We start from the raw sequence: 18,281 nt of genomic DNA on the forward strand, positions 1-18,281 counted from the left end.
AAAGAAAAAAAAAAATGACACCAATGTTTTCCACGTCGCCGCAAGTCTCATCGATAAAAGTCCATCTACAAATTAGTTCATAATTCTTTTTGTAACTTCGCTAAAAGCTAGTCAAGTCATTGCTAGCAAGCCTCAAAAGCACGAAGTACGCGAATCACGGCGATAACTGATAATAACTTGGTTGTCCGGTTTCGCATACTAATTAGCTTGATTGAAAATCGTGAAGTATGGGGCACGACTAACGCAACGCATACGTCTCATGCATTAGGCAAATATTGTACGCGACCCATGTTGAGAGCACAAATCCACTATCTACAAGTACTATATATAGAGCTGCAATGCGTGCTTCAAGTATTCACAACTTACCCCCAGCTGGCTAGCTAGCCTCTATAATTTGAAGGGAAAAAAAAAAAAAAAAAACCTTGTTCAACTTGCAAATACCTACCAATTATTATGGAGAAAAGCTTTGATATCATTGCCCTGTCTATGATCATTCTGGTGACTTATTCATCTAAAATGGTGTCGGTCGCCGGCCGGTCGCTGCATGAACCATCCATTGTTGAGAAGCATGAAAAATGGATGGCTGAGCATGGGCGCACTTACAAGGACGACCTGGAGAAGGAAAAGCGGTTTAAGATATTCAAAGAAAACCTTGAATACATTGAGAAAGCCAATGAGGAGGCGAATCGGACGTACAAGTTAGGCACCAATGAATTTTCAGACTTAACTAATGAGGAGTTTCGTGCTTCATATACAGGATACAGGGTGCCAAGCCAGTCATCTTCATCACGGCAATCCACAACAGCATCCTTCAAGTATCAAAACCTGACTGACGTTCCAACTAGCATGGACTGGAGAGAGAAAGGAGCTGTCACTCCTATTAAGAACCAAGGTCAATGTGGTAAGTAAATCGTATACTAAATATTTATGAAGTAACTATAATAGATTATTTAGCCTCCAACCTCTTTCAGAACTCAAACTCAGTTGACCATCAGCTAATTAATAAAAACAGCTTGACAACCGTCTGCCAAACCCCTGCTGGGGCATGTTTCATGTAACTTAATCAAGCCTTTTTTTTTTTTTTTTCCCTTAATATGTACGATGCAGGAGACTGTTGGGCATTTTCAACTGTGGCGGCGGTGGAAGGGGTGACTGAGATTAGTAGTGGTAATCTTATTCCACTTTCGGAGCAGCAAATACTAGACTGCTCAATAGATGGTAACCGTGGATGCGGTGGCGGTTGGATGGACAATGCCTTTAAATATATTATAAAAAACCAGGGTATTGCCTCAGAAGCGGATTATCCATACAAGGAAGTCCAAGGGACTTGTGAAGACGCACAGGTCAAGGCAGCTGCTAAAATTAGTAACTTTGAAGATGTAAAACCCAATGATGAGCAGGCTTTACTCCAAGCTGTAGCCATGCAGCCAGTATCAATTTGCATTGAAGGAAGTGGACCAGACTTCCAGAGTTACAAAGGCGGTATTTTTAACGGAGGATGTGGAACTCAGTGTTCTCATGCTGTTGCTATCGTTGGATATGGGGCAACTGAAGATGGAATGAAGTATTGGTTAATTAAGAATTCATGGGGGGAGAGCTGGGGTGAGGCCGGCTACATGAGGATTCTCAGAGATGTTGAAGCACCTGAAGGTCTCTGTGGCATTGCCACTAAACCTTCCTACCCAGTTGCATGAGTAGCAGTATTTTATATTATAATATTATTAGCCGCCTCTTAGTAATGATGTCTTCAAGCCTACACATGCATTAGCCTCGAAAGGCTTATACGAACCGTATGAATCGTATGATTCTGTGGTTTTACCTATGTTGAGTATTTCATAAGTTGTAATTGAACGCCAATATTTGGTATTAGTTAATGTTAAATCTCTCGTTTAAATATAAGTTTGATCTTTGCAGTAATTAGTCATTTACATTTAATGTCACGGATACTCAATTCGACCAAGAAATACATAGTTTATATCTTAGTTACTCTGATATTTTATGTGGCATGTTATATGTAGTTCATTGATCAAGTTGTAAGAATAGTATGTAAATAATTAATAATAAATTTATTTATTATCATTTATGAGACAATAAATGATTAGTGGAACATTAATTAAAATACAAACTATTATTATTTATTTAAGAAATATATATTGGTCAATGAAATTAATGCAAGACAAAAAGTAACTGAATTTTGATTACACGCTTGATGTCTGGAAGTACAATGATTATGAATTTGTGTTTAATTAGGTCAAAGTTTTAAGTTAAAATAATCAAACCTATATACTCACACTAACTTTTAAAGTTTGAGTGGAATTTGCCCGCTTTAATTGGGGTCTCATACAGCAAAAAATTTTTGGCCATCTTGAATTTCTTTTTCTATTTACTTATAAAAATTTAAAGGCTTGGTAATTTCCCTCCCCCAAATTCTGTCTTTATTCCTAAGTAAATTAGTTAGTCATTATTTCAATAATTAAAATTATTCTAAGTTCTAAATTTTGGGCGTGGAGGGAAAGTTAAGCGCAAGTAGCCGTGACTGATTAATATTAAACAATATAATTTAATGCATTTTTTTCTTCATCTATTTTTTTAATATTAGTTTTTGAACAAAATAGTAGAACGATAGTTAGAATTTATTAATCAAATTTTTTTACTTTCATATCCATATTATATTGTCAATAATAGTGTCATGTAATTATAATTAAAAGTATTTGCAAATAATTTTGAAAGTCGACCGCCTCATCAAAAACTCAGGATGGCCGAGTGGTCTAAGGCGCCAGACTCAAGTCTGGTCTTCGAAAGAGGGCGTGGGTTCAAATCCCACTTCTGACAATGTAATTTTTTATTTTTTATTCATTTTTTTACAACGTTACGACTAAACGACGTCATTTTCATTAAACGGCAAGTCGTTTCAGTCGTCTTCTTTAACGGAATAAAAAATATCTAAACCGAAGACCAATGTTTCCAAACCCGCTATAAACCCTACAGATAACCCTCATTGCCACTCGCATCACTGAGTTCTTAACCTGAGTTAAAATGGCCGAGTCCGCATCCGAACTCAGTGAGTTCCGGATTTTTCCGGCGGACTCACCGCCACCACAACCGAATTCAACCGGAGTTCCGGTTCATAATCTAACACCAGAGGAGCTCGTGGCCAAAGCCATAGCTCCAGTTAAGAAACAGTTTCTTCGTCATTAAATTCCAAAATAAATTTTAACATAATAATTAATTCTTTTAATAGATAAAATTTTCTATATGCACGATTGAATTCAGCCCCAAAATGTTAATTAAAAAACAATTATCCAATATTCAAGATAGTTTGAATCGTCATTCTCATATCGTTATAATGTCATGAAATAATTGTACAAAAACAAATGACCAATAAATTCACAAACGTATAATATTGCCTAATGTAAATAACTTATTAATTAATATTGATATATTATTAATTACTTAATGTTTTACCTTTTTATAAAACATAAAATTATGTTTACTTCCATTCAAGATATCCCAAAAAAATTAATCTTTTTGGATGATTCATAATTTTCAAGAGGATGTTTTTACACCATACCATCGTCAAATTGATAAGGGCCATGTTATTTTTTATTTAATTGATTTAAATTTCAACTAGAGAGCTATTGGAATCGATCACTGTAAAAGTTAAGTTGTGATGTAATCACACAATCTTGAGATCTGCTATTAGAAAAATAATTGAAGAACCAAATCCCAATGAAAATACATCCAAAATGATGTCGTTTTGAATTTGTTCCCAAAAAAAAAAAAAAATTAAACTCACTAAAAAACAACATGTGTGTTTTTGTTAACCTTTTATCGAATTGTAATTTAAATATTTATCATGTACTTTTATATTCTATTCAGGGCTGGCTCAACCATATTTGAGGCCTTAGGCAAATGGTTTTAATTAGTTTTTCTTAAAATTTAGGACAAAAAATATGTTTATTAGTTATGAGTGATGATACAGCCACAAACTCTTGTACAAACTGACGTGGTATTAATTCATTGGTTGAATGAAAATATAAAATAATAAAAACAAATCACGTGAGCCAAGTGATATTTAATTCAACCAATCTTATCATGCCACATCAGTTTGTACAAGAGTTTGTGGTTATATCATTACTCATTAGTTATATAATATTTATTGAAAATCAATTCTTTAAACACTCTCTAAAATGTAAAATTATTAAATAAAATTATATTACACTATTGTCAATCCTTGAAATTTTAATTCAATTATAATATTTTTACTTTTTTTTTTAACTCAAATTACATCTTTTATACTACTTCTTTTCTACATTAAATTAATTTTTTTATTCTTCTATTTTCTAAAGTTTTTTGATATAGTTATTTATTTCACAATAGAAAAAAAAAAGCACACAAAAAATAGTAGATGAATAAAAGAATGTATTAAAAAGAAATAAGAACACATAAATAATACGATTAATTAAGAGAATAATAAAAAATAAAATCTGAAATTTGAAATTTGAGATGAAATCATAAATTAACTTTATCTTTATATTAATTATTTGAAGATTTGAGTAATGACTAATAGCCATAGAGAATAGAAAAAAACTATTAGATTTTTTCTTTTTTTTCTTGAGTGGAAAGTAGAGGAAGCAAGATTTTTTTTCCCCTCTCTCTCTTTCTTGCTCTCAAAAACGAAGAACATATGCTGTCTTCATTGTTAGAAGAAAAATTTAATGGATAAGTAATAAAATGTGGGGCTTTTATAGAGGTTTAAAATGAATATAAAACTTTTATATAAGTTGTTAATTCTAACAATGAAATAACGAATTTATAGGATTGAAACTATTAATTTATCGGTTTTGTAGGAATTAAAACTACTAAGTACTACATTAAATAAACTTTATAGGAACTCGGTAGTTTATTTGAGAAAAGATAATTACAAAATAATAATAAATTAGATGCATGATAATGACTTTTAAATTCACTTTCCTCTTTTATATACAAAATAATCATCTTATAGGATTTTCTTGTAAAGTAGGGCTCTAAGCAACCGCCTAAGTTGTCTAGAGATCGAACTGCTACTGATTCTATTACTAATTTTGAAATTTTCAGACATATTTAAGCTCCACTATTTTATTTTTTTAATCAAAATAGTATGTTTATTAATAATGATTATAAAAAAAAGATAATGATTCAATAATGTTGTTTATATATATTGAATCAACTTTAAAAGTCAACATTTACTTTACACACTCGTATAAATGCTAAAATAACCCTTTATTTATGTATTTTTTAAGGCTGTAGAATGTATTCATTACAAAGATACAGTACATTTAATTTGTGGTATTCAAAATTTGATGATTACCATTTTTGAGTTGATGGTCTTATGCTTCATATTTGCATTAATTTTATGTTTAATAGTATGACAGTGATTTCATGTAAAGTTTTATTTCCTAATTACAATTTTAAATTAATGTTCCTAAATTTCATATTATCATTAGTTTCATATATCTTTTATGTTCAATATTAATGATTTCATGTAATACTCCAATGAATTCTAGCTTAATTATTACAATTGTAAGTAGATGATCATATTATTTTATGCTTAATTTTATAATTAAATTAACGAATGAAACTGTTGCTACCTTTTCATAATTATTTATTTTCCAGGAATCATTTTTTAGCACTTCTCAATGTCATTATTTGAAAATTAAATGAGGGGTTGGGTTTGTATTCATTACATCGGATGATTTATATTTAAATAAATTATTTCAATCTCATATCGTTATATTATGGGTGATTTTATATCCACATTTAAATTTTTAAAGTTGTTATCTTAACTTTTTAAAATCAGAGTTGTGTTTATTTATCAATTTAAAACGTCAATAATCTACTATTGGCGTAACAATTGATATTCTCATTTTGGAATCATCAAGAATCTTAAAATTTTCAAAGCCACCATGCTCAATTTATACACGAAAAAGAGGAGGGGGGGGGGGGGGGGTAAGATGCATGATCAGAAATGAATTTGGCAAGTATTTGATTGAGTTGAGAGGTCACTAATCTCACTTAATTTGCGAATCACAATATGATTGTTTTCAATCGGCACCAAAACGAAGGGCTGGTTTTGGTTATTATAGTGCCTTGTTCTATGAAGGATTTTGGTTACCCACATATGGGATTGATCTTTGCTTCTACTCAGTATAAATTCTTGAATTATACTATATATATAAAAAAATAAAAATTATAGAACATGCTATAAGCGTATAAATTGAGACTTTCGTTAAATTTTAATTTATAATATTTTTCCGGAGAAAAGTAATTAGCATGAAACACAACAGCGGTGAATCATCTCATTTTTCAAGAAATAATATTTGTCAGAGCTTTTTTTTTTATATTAGTTTATAATTAACTTTAATATGTAATAATATAGCATATTCTGGGAAACCTGTTGGGATAATTGTTTTTAATATTATTATGATATTACACATGATTGGCAGTCGCAACTCATCATCATCATCTGAAACCATATTAACAAACATTTATTTAACAATATTCTTTATGTAAACAGGATTACCCTAAACCCAATTAATATCTGCAGGGATCAGACGACTGTTAGAACATATGTTAAATTTGTATAATATATGATTTAAAAATTTAAAAAATAAATTTTTCTTTTTTGGAGATAACAGTTGGTATATTTAGGATTAGTAAAACTAAATGTTTTATTTTTATTCTATGTGCTCCATCATGGCAGTAGTTATTTTTTTGCGATTAAACATACTATTTTGATTTAAATGGATTACAAAATGGCACATTTTTTTAACCCTTAACAGTTGGTATATTTTTTTTTAACCCTTAACAGTTGGTATATATTTTTTAATAAGATTATTAATGCATCAAGTAATCTTGTTTTGATGATTGTAACTCGTGACTGCGGGAAAATTTCTAATGGAAACAACTCAATTTCGGAAGAAAACTTGATTTTGCAAGTGATGAATTTGAACTCGTTGGATTGGTTGATTTATGATTGACTGAATTTCACTTTTCCTCATAAGATCTTTAACCAAAGTTTAATAGCTATCATGTACTCCTTAAAAGCAATTTTTTTTTTTAGATTTGACTGAATTTGAACTTGTTGGATTGGTTGCTTTTAGATTATTAATATGAGATATTACAACGTAAATATTTTCATGTGGTTGAGCCCTATTCTAAAATCTGTATAGTTAGCTTTAGAAAAAGGGCTTTTCCTGCTGATCTGTAATCTTGAAATAAACTTAGATACAAATAATGAAATAAAGGACAACAAACAAGCAATACTGATACAAAGCCAACAGATCAGAGTTTTTGGTACAAATCCAATAAAAGACAATAAACTTAGGACCTTTTTTTCTTGCTTTCTTTTGTTGAAGGATTAGAGTTTTTGGTATTATCAGTAAAGGTTTCAAGGAGTAAAAGCCTATAAACTTTTTTTTTGGGGGAGCGCCGCCGGGGGGGGCGGGGGAGAGCATGCAAATTAACCAAAAGAAATAATAAGAGCACAGGCTTTAACAATGAATACTGACTTAAAACTCATGCAAAATAAGTTACAATACTAAAACAAACCAGAGAAATTTTTTTCTTGGAAAGTAGATGGAACTTATGAAAGAGCAGATGTCAAGGATTTAGAAAACGTGCACCTCTTTAATTACCTGGGATTAGAGAGTTGGTGAGCTTCTCTATTTAAGAACAAGTTGAAAGAGGAAAAAGATCACTGGTAACTGCTGAGGAATGTGTGAGAAAAGAGTTGATGAGAGCAATAACAATGACCTGCAAAAGAAACAGAATTAGTCATTCACCGCTTTTCTATATCATGTATTTGGTTATTGTTGCCCTGTTGACGCATGTTGAAGAAGAAAGCACTAGTTCACAACTCTACGTTTTCATATATTCTAAAGAAATAATTAAGCTTTCATAGAATAATACCTGTTGTGTTTGAGTAATTTTGGTATATACATTGCTTGTGTACTGTGAAATTGAAATGAATATTGATTGACAGAGCAATGTATATGCCTAATAAAACACAAAGCAAATACCGGAATTCCCCTTTTAAGGTGAAGGCCTTACTCAATTCCTATTGGAATTGCAACGAATGATTCGGGACTAAAACTTTTATAAAAGCAAATACCGGAAACACACAAAAAGCATTTAAGAGAGAAACTAAACAGCAAATAATAGAAGTAAGATCAATAATATATGATTTGATTTATGCATATTCAAAAACCAAAATATAAAATAAAATAAAAAAATAAAGTTTGATTTATTCTTTCCACAAAAAACAGGGGAATGAAAACAGAGGCAACTTGTTTTACCAATTTTTTCTTCTTAATTTCCGGCAAAAAAAAAAAATTCAATAAACAGGGGAATGAACACAAAGGAACGAAAACAGAGGAAACTTGCTTTTCAGGCTATCTTGTGACATGATGATATTGCTCGTGAATGCATGAAAATTTCTAATGCAAACAGCTCAATTTGGGATGATAAGCTTAAGTTTGCAAGTGATGCAAGTAAATAAGTTTTTGCGGTTAATTGAATCTTTAATACTCTGGGCCCTATTCTAAAATTTGTAGGTTGCTTCAGAAGAAAGGGCAGTTCTCACTCATCTTTAATCTCCAAGTAAAATTAGATACAAAGCAAATCTAATAAAATGACAAACAAACAAACAAACAAAACAAAGAAAAGACAGGAGGCAAACAACATTGATCTTAAGCCAACTGATATTTTAAACAGAGAATTCTTTTCTTTTATTTTTTTTAACCACCTTTTGCTCAAGGATTAGAGTTTTTATATTAACAGAAAGGTTTCAGGGGTCTGAATAAAAGCCCACAATTTCTCTAATTGTTATTTTTTTTTTTATTATTGAAAGGAGCTTCACTATTGGCCTTGAACATATAAGAATGAGCAAAAGATCAATGTCAACTGCCGAGGAATGTGAGTAAAGATTTCATCAGAGTAAGTAATACAAATGAATTGTAAAAGAACAAGACTTAAGCGTGCACCCCGTGTTTTGTTTTATTGTACGTATAAACATAACATGTTCATTTTTAACAAAGTGGTCAATTACTCTTTTTTTTTTTGGTACAAAGACGTGCCTAGCATAGACTAGGGCAAAACAAAACGGGGGTGTGAAACCCCAATACAATTATGACGAATCCAAAACCCAGCCCCTAAAGGAAGAGAATTGAAAATGTGCAATCCAACAGGGAGTGAAAGAGCAGAGTTTGCAAGAAAGTCAGCTGCAAAATTTGATTCTCTGTAAACATGCTTGACCTGCACTTGCCAGGTTTTGTTAAGCAATTCCTTAATACCCCTGACAAGAGAAGCATGTGCATTTGGCCTAATCTCGTCATCCGCCACCAAAAGAGTAACACAAAGGCTGTCAATCTCCACATGAAGCTGCCGAATTCCATTATCCCAAGCCAGACATAACCCTTGATAAAGGCCCCATAACTCAGCACCAGTGATGGTACCCACACCAATATTCATTCCAAAACCAATTATCCACTCTCCATAACAGTTTCTAATCAAGCCATCTGCACTAGACAGACCAGAACTTTTACGAGCTCCATCTGTGTCGAGTTTAAACCAAGGCCAAGTAGGTGCCACCCATCCAAAATATTCTCAATCTTCATGGCAGCAGGAACCAAACAACTCTAATTAATCTTTTGAATTTCTTCTGTACGGATCTTAATATCCATTACAACAGTACTCTTGCTGTTGCTGGTAAAAACACCATTATGCAGATTTTGGTTACGCCAAAACCAAAGCCTCCAAACTGTGACCCCAAAAAGACACGGCCAGTCAAACATACCATCATACTTCCACAAGTTCCTCAAATTATATAACATCCAATCTCGGAGATTCAAACTAAAAAATTAATGACTAATCCCATGGGGTATCAATGACGACCAGACATGCTTAGCACTGGGGCAATCCCGTAGCACATGAAGAGTATTTTCAACAACACAGCCACACTTTGCACAGCTCATATCATCAACAATATGTCTCCGGAAAAGTTCTGCTTTAGTTTTAAGTCTATTTTGACCCACCACCCACAGAAAGGTTTTGATACGTTGGGGACCTCTCCACTGCCAAAGAATGCGCCAAAATGATTCTTCATTGTGAACCTCCATTTTTGACAAAGCCCTATATGCTGAATTAGTAGTGAAATCTCCTGACTTAGAATATGCCCAGTTCATGTAATCATCCTCATCATTTACACTGGGAGGCTTGGTGGCTGCAATTTTGAGAAGTAAATGATGGGGCAATAAATTCTCAAAAAGCCGCCAATTCCAAGTACCCTCAACAGTGATAAACCTCACCACGCACTCCTCAAGCTGCTCTAAAGGTATCGGCTGCAAAGCGAAAGTATACAAAGGGTATTCCTCTGTTACCCAATTATCCCACCAAAATCTAACTCGGTTGCCATTTCCAATGTCCCATTTGATCCCTTTTAAAACCTCATGCCAAATGCCTCCCACAGCCTTCCACATGTAAGAGCCACATTTCGTAGGTAATGTGCTGGGGAGAGCATTAGGAGCCAGCCCATACTTAGACAAGAGAACCTTCAACCATAAACTATTTGGAGAAGCAATTAAACCGCCCCCAATCTTCATGAGCAGAGCATCATTCATTAAATTAAGCTGCTTAAGACCAAGGCCTCCGCTAGGTTTCGGTTGACATATTGTATCCTATTTCACTAAACTGATTTTCTTCTTGTCTGCTGTCCCGCTCCAAATAAACCTCCTACAAGCCTGATCAATTTTCTCCCGAATACCAAACGGAATCCTCGTGGTCTGCATTGCATAAATAGGAATCGCCTGGATTACCGATTGAGTGAGAGTGATCCTACCCGCCAAGGACAAATGTATCGCATTCCACCGCAACAAATGTTGGTTCACTTTGTCCAAAATTCCCTGATAAGTTAGCTTATTAACCCGTGAATGAATAATTGGCATTCCTAAATATTTCCCTAGGTTTTTTGTGACAGAAAAACTGAAGGAATCACCAATTTCCTTAGCCTCAGCAAACTTTACGTTGTGGGAGAAAAAAACTTATGTCTTTGTTTTACTAACTTTCTCTCCAGAGCTCATACAATAAACATTCAACACTTCATTTATAACCATTGCTTGCCTAGAGGAAGCCTCTGCAAGCAAGATAAGATCGTTAGCAAAAAATAAGTGAGATAAAGAGGTACCTGCACGAGACAGTTTAATAGGTTTCCAGTACCCTCTCTTCACAGTGTCATTTACTCCATGGCTTAACCTTTCTATACATAACACAAAGATATATGGGGAAATGGGGTCTCCCTGTCTAATACCCCTAGAAGGGGTAAAACTCTCCGTAATTTCTCCATTCCATAGAAGTTGCATAGTCGCCGTTGTAATACATTCCATAATAAGCTGAACCAAAACAGTAGGCAATCCAAACTCCCTCAAGGTTTCATAAATAAAATCCCAGCTTAAACGATCATACGCCTTTTCCAAATCCACCTTAATGGCCATCTGCCCAATCCTCCCTTTCTTACGTCTCATCTAATGAATAACTTCCTGAGCAACCACTATGTTTTCCGTTATGTGTCTCCCCGGGATAAAACTAGTCAGGGTAGGAATGAGGTCAGGCAAGATAGATTTCAGCCGGTTAGCTAATAACTTAGTGATAGTTTTATAGATAACCGGGCAAAGACTAATCGGACGAAAAAGCTTAAGGCTAATAGGATTATCCGACTTAGGAACCAACACAATCAGAGTTTTGTTCAGCTCCTTAAGGATCTCGTTGCCATTAAAAATACCTTTTATAAGACTACAGACAGATTTTCCCACTACATGCCACTGGGTCTGGTAAAAGAGAGCATGCAACCCGCCTATTCCAGGGGCTTTCAAAGCCTTCATGCTGAAGATCACATTCTTAATTTCCTCATCCTCCACTGCTTGTCCCAAAGCTTGCATTCGACTTTCCTCAAGGACTGGGAAGGCGTTAACAACATGGTATGGATGATAGATTGCATCCTCTTTGGGATAGAGCTTTGAAAAGAAGGACACAGCATAATCTCTAATCTCATCATTATTCAACAACCAATAACTCTATTCGTTATGAAATTGATATTGTACCCAATTTTAAGAGAGCATAATAATAACCATTCAATGCATAAATTTAGAATTAGGTTTTTTTTTGTAATTCTTTATTTAAATATAAACTTCAATGGAAAATTATAAAAATTTAGATATAAAATTTTAAATCACCGGACCAAAAAAAAAAAAAAGGGGAACGGAAATAGAGGAATCTTGCTTTACCTTTTTTTCCTTTAACTCTTGTTCTTATATAAATAATCTTGTTTTGATGATTGTAACTCATGACTGCGGGAAAATTTCTAATGGATTTGTTATGCAAGTGATGGATTTGTTCAATTGACTCTGTACTTGAACTAGTTGGATTGGTTGATTGATGATTGACTAAATTTGAATTAAGTTTAATAGCTTAGCTATCATGTACTCCTTAAAAGCAAACGTAAATCTTTTTTAGATTTGAATGAATTTGGGAACCTGTTGGATTGATTGTTTATAGATCATTAATTTCAGATACTACAACGTAAATATTTTCTTGTGGTTGAATACCGGTTCTGCTTTAATGATTTTGGCATAGACATTGCTTGTGAACTGTGAAATTGAAATGAATATTAAGTGACAGCGCGATGTATATGCCTAATAAAAGATCAGCAAAAGCTTGGATGAATGATTGAAGACCAAAACTTTTATAAAAGCATTTTTGAGAGAAACTAAACACCAAATTATCAAAGTAAGATCAACAGTATATGATTTGATCTATACACATTCAAAAACAAAATGATGATTAATAATAAAGTTTGATTTTGTATTGCCAACGATGCTTTTTTGTTGTTTCATTTGTTCGACGTGGCCTTATTTACAAATTGGTTTATGTTAACAGAAACATGAAATTCACATCACACAAAATTGCACGAACAAATATTAAGAGAACGTAATAATAATCAGTCAATGCGTAAGGGTAAATTTAGAATTACATATTCTTTTTTATTTAATAAAATCCCAACGGGAAGTCATAAAAATTTAGATATAAAATTTTCAATCACCAAACGAAAAAACAGGGGGAATGAAAACACAGAAAACTTGTTTTACCTTTTTTTTTTTCATCTAATTCCTGTTCTTATATAATATTTTCCCTAGTATTTCGGGCAAGAAAAAAAAAATTCAACAAAGAGCAAGTTGCTCAGATTGATTTATCTTGTTTTTCAGGTTATCTTGTGAAATGATGATAATGCTCATGAATGCTAGAAAACTTCTAATGCAAACAACTCTATTTGGGATGATAAGCCTAATTTTACAAGCGATAAATATAAATAACTTTTTGTGGTCAATTGAATTTGTAATTACTCTTAGCCCTATTCTAAAATTTGCAGGCTGCTTGAGAAAAAAGAATATTTCTCACTCATCTTTAATCTTCAAGGAAAAAACAAATCTAATAAAATGACAAACAAACAAACAAACATATAAAAGACAGCAAACAAACAACATTGATCTTATGCCTACTGATATTTAAACAGAGAATTCTTTCTTCTTTTTCTCTTCATGGATTAGAGTTTTTGCTATTAACAGAAAGGTTTCAAGGGTCTGAATACAATCCCAGACTTTTTTTTAACTTTGTTTTTTGTGGGAAAATGGATTCAAGTTAACCAAAGCCAATAATAAGATCACAGACTTTAACAATGAACAATAACTTAAGCAAAACCAATGACAAGATTAAAACAAACCAGAGAAATTTTTCTCGGAAAGTAGATGAAAAGCAAGTAAGAACTGCTATTAAATATTATTAAAGGATTTAGAACATGTATACCTCTTTAATTATATGGGATCAGAGAAATGACCTTCTCTATTCGCTTCGGATATTAAGTAAGAACTGCTATTAAAAGAATGAATTGATGAGAGTAATAACAATGAATTGCAAAATAGGAAGACTCAATCATGCACCCCTTTTATACCCGATTTTTAAGATTTAATTTTGAAGTTCACCAATCAAGAACAAAGAAAAAACCTTAATAAAGAATGCAGTGAGAATAATTAAGTTAAAGAAAGTACTAGGTTATGGCTCTGCGTTTCATATGCTGTAATGAAATAATTAAGTTGAAGTTTTTAACGATTAAATACCTGTTGTGCTAGAATAATTTTAGAAGAATATTGGCTTATAGAGCATATTAGTAGGGATAAGATTTGTAAGATGCCAGATAAAAGATAAAGCGAAAGCTTGAATGAAGAATGGCATTTAATAATTATAGAAGAATATTGGCTTATAGAGCATTTTAGTAGTGATAAGATTTGTGGACAGAATAAATGAAATAATAAAAGGCATAACTGATCAAGTCATTATTGATCTTACTTTGATTATTACATTGCACATTAGTTTCTTTCTAAAAATGCCATTCTTCATTCAAGCTTTCGCTTTATCTTTCATCAGGCATCCTACAAATCTTATCCCAACTAATATGCTCTATAAGCCAATATTCTTCTAAAATTATTAAATTCCATTCTTCATTCAAGCTTTCATGGACACTATTTACAAATTGTTCTTGTATTTGACAGAAAAATGAAAACTCCTCATCATACAAAACTGCATGAACAAATCTTCAATTTAATTATGATAAAATAATTAATTCCATTAATAGATTATGTTGTTTTTTTTTTTTTTGTCTTGACCACAAGGTATCCTGGGAAGGGCCCCAACTGTGGGAGGCATTTTTAAGCCCGTACCACAACCCATACTAGAAGTCCCCACTCGAACCGGGAGGCACAAGTTCTCCCAACAAAGGCGACTTCCCTGCAATTCGAACTGGGGAGCAAACCCAGTCAATCCACTTAAGGGGACTCCATTGCCAGTGGAGCCAACACTTTGTTGGTTATGTTGTATGTTAATGTGAGGGATTTGATCAGGTGATCATATAATTTACTAAACGCTTTAAGAAGAACAAGAATTAATGAGTTAAAAATTAAAAAATAAATAAATAAAGAGTAGATGGAAAGAATGTTATTTGCAATCACTAAACCAAAGAACAGGGGAATGATAAGAGAGGACGGTTACTGCAACATTATGAAGTCAAAATTAAGAAAGGCATTCTTTTTTTTTTCACATTATTCTATTTAATCTTTCATAAGGCGCACACTACGAATCTAAATTAAATTCATAATTAAGAATAAAAGATAAACCCAAACAATCATCTAGCAGGTGCCGTGTAGACTGCATCAAAAATTTAGATTTAGATTTTTACAATCACCAAATGGAAAAACAGGGGAATGAAAACAAAGGTGCCGTGTTTGTAGAAACAGGGGAGTTTCCGGGTTTCTGGAAACAAACTCAGAAACGAATAAATCTCTTGGTGTATATAAGCTTTCATCATCTGGTTTTAGTTTGGTTAGGTTTAACTACATTTCCTGGGTAGCATTACTTATGCTAGTATATTCATTTCTACCCAAGCCACAGTGACTGTTAGGAGTTCTCGTAAACTGAATTTAAAGTTGCGGCTTAAAGTGTTTACCAACTTAAAACCAGAGCTATAAAGTGTTTGATGAATTATTTTTTCATTAAAAAAAAAAAAACTGATTTAGCGGGATAAAATAATGCTCCATTCCGTTTAGTAAGTGAAGTCCAGAGTATTACCTACTACTAACTAAATCCGCTTGATTCACAAGACTACCAAGAGATGACTGAATCTTCAATGTAATAAAATAATAATCAGCCTCACAGGATACATAAAAAGCTCATTTTTCACAACCATATCCTAGTGCATCATAAACTTGATTATTTAATTTTACTATTAGGAAACCTACTTATATAAGGCGCACACTACAAATTCTAAATTAAATTTTCAACTAAGAATAAAAGGTAAACCCTAGCAGTCTTCCACCAGGTGCCGTGTAGCCTGCATCATAAATTTTGATTTAAATCTTTGTAATCACCGAACAGAAAAACAGGGGAATGAAAACAGAGGAGCCCTCATTTTTTTAACCCTTAACTCTTGTTCTTCTAATTATATTTTTACTTGGAATTTCAGGCAAACAACAAAAAATAGTGACAACTATTCAGAGAGAACAGGTGGATGATAGCAAAAATATTTTTAATTAATATGCATGATTAACTCTTGTTCTTCATTATTGGTAGTCTCTGTGGGCTCATTTCGTCTCCAGACCTGATATTGTATATCTCTTTTTGAATATGCATGCTGCTGAATAAAGATGATTACTTCCAAATTTTTGTTGCTTTTTTTTTTTTTTTTTGGGCTTTGGTGCATGAAGAATGTGGAAATAGAAATAGCTTTCGAAGTTTAATGGCTTGCTTCATTAGTAAAGAAAGACAAGGATATCTGTCCCTTTTTGTTACTGAATTATTGATCAATTGACGGTTGAAGTTGGTTATATTAATTTGTTGTACAAGAATTGAAGCTTATATCTTAGCCGTTTCGTGAAGTGTCAAATATGTTCTTTCCTTGCAATTGTTCAAAATATGTTATTCTTTTGAAGTCACTATTACATAAAGGGTGTTGTAAAATAGGGAAAGGCGGGTTTATGATTAGATTTTAATATGTTTAATTCAAGGATTAACCGAAGCTATTAACCAACGGCTACTAACCGAAAACCGAATTTAACAATAAACACTAACTCAGAATTCAAGAAAATTAAATGACAAGATTGAGACAAATGAGAGATATTTTTCTTGGACATTAAGAAAGAACTACTACCAAGATCAAGGATTAGAGATTATATATGCTATTATTAATAGAAATTATTAAAGGATTTAGAACAAGTTCACCTCGTTAATTATCTGGGATGATGAGTTTCTATATTCACCTTGAATATATAATAACAATTTTAGTGAGCAAAAGATCACTGGTAACTGCAGAGGAATGTGTGAGTTTAAGAGCTTATTAGAGTAAGCAATACAAATGAATTTTCAAATTATGTACTTGGTCATTGTTGTCCTACTGACGCACGTTTTTTTTCATGAATAATTGCCAGATCAGAAAAGAATAAATTCGGTTGATTGAAAGATTGCTGAAGTAAGTAAAACAATCTTCATATCGAACATGATTCCAATTAAATTAATCTTTTTATAAGATGACTAATAAAAGATAAAAGTAGAAGCTTTGATGAATGAACGATGACCAAAACTTTTGTAAAAGCGGATGCCGATAAAATAAACAAAAGGCACTTTAAAAAGAAACTAAAGTGCGATCATCAAAGTAAGATCACTAATGATGCTTCGCTATCACAAGGTCCGCATGGACATTATTTACAAATTGTTCTTATGTTTCACAGAAAAAAATGAAACACTGTTCATCATACAAAATTGCATGACCGAATCTTCAATTTTTATAATTATAAAATAATGGATTATGGGTATGTTAATGTTACGGATATGATCAGATCATCATATAAGTTACTAGAAGCATTAACAAGAACAAGATCTAATGAGCTAAAAGTTTTTTTTTTAAAAAAAGTTAAATAAATAAAGAGTAAAAGTAAAAAAATGTTATTTGCAATCACCAAAATGAAAACAGAGGAGCCCTGTTTTTCCTCTTGTTTCTACTTCTCTCTTTTTCAAGTAGTAGAAAATGATATCAGAGTATGAGAGCTCACTGCTTTCATTAGTTGGAAAGTGTCGCCTAAAACACTTCCTCTGCTGGGTGGAATTGTTGGCTTGAAGAGATGAGTTCTTGTCACGAGCACAAATTTTAGCTGTACATTATTTCCTTTTAAATGCACCATTGTTGCACAGATTTGAACCATATGATCATTAGTTTTTTGTTTTGATTTGGTTAGTTCGTGATGACAAATGAATTATTTTCATCACATTGTCATTATGGTAAAAAGTTGCCCTCTTTGTTACTTCCACAGCTATTTAGTTTAATATTTTGTAATAAGATCACAAAGTGCGTGGGAACTATTGTTCGGGTACTTTAGCCTAAAATGAAGATCTATTAAAAATTTCCCTGATGTCATGATATAAAACAATAAAAGGTACCAACTTCAGCTTAAATTCATATAAAATTAAACCTTACCACATACTGTATTGAAACAAATTACTCATCTTTATTGGTAACATCATCACCTTCATAAAATATATGGTATCGTACAAAGTTCTTGCGCTGGGTTCGGGCATCTAACAACGAGGACACAGCAACCTATTCGCTAGGTTAGAGACCAAATAGCCAACAGCAAAATGTGCACGACGCA

At 32.6% G+C, this 18,281-nt stretch overlaps 1 protein-coding gene across 1 annotated transcript; it reads left to right on the forward strand.

The window, feature by feature from the left end:
• Positions 1-426: 426 nt before the first annotated feature.
• LOC18042784 (ervatamin-B) lies at positions 427-1,723 on the forward strand. Its single transcript, XM_006432538.2, has 2 exons — positions 427-901; positions 1,108-1,723. The coding sequence occupies exons 1-2, from the start codon at positions 454-456 to the stop codon at positions 1,692-1,694; spliced, it is 1,035 nt and encodes a 344-aa protein (XP_006432601.1). The 5' UTR covers positions 427-453; the 3' UTR covers positions 1,695-1,723.
• Positions 1,724-18,281: the final 16,558 nt, after the last annotated feature.

This window comes from Citrus clementina, unplaced genomic scaffold (genome assembly GCF_000493195.1).
Source record: "Citrus clementina cultivar Clemenules unplaced genomic scaffold, Citrus_clementina_v1.0 scaffold_5, whole genome shotgun sequence".
NCBI lineage: Eukaryota > Viridiplantae > Streptophyta > Magnoliopsida > Sapindales > Rutaceae > Citrus > Citrus x clementina.

Excerpts from the sequence above, each read along its gene's own strand:
- LOC18042784 (XM_006432538.2), top strand. The coding sequence starts at position 454 with ATGGAGAAAAGCTTTGATATCATTGCCCTGTCTATGATCATTCTGGTG. Across the intron at positions 902-1,107 it reads TAAGAACCAAGGTCAATGTG|GAGACTGTTGGGCATTTTCA; the intron begins GTAAGTAAATCG and ends TGTACGATGCAG.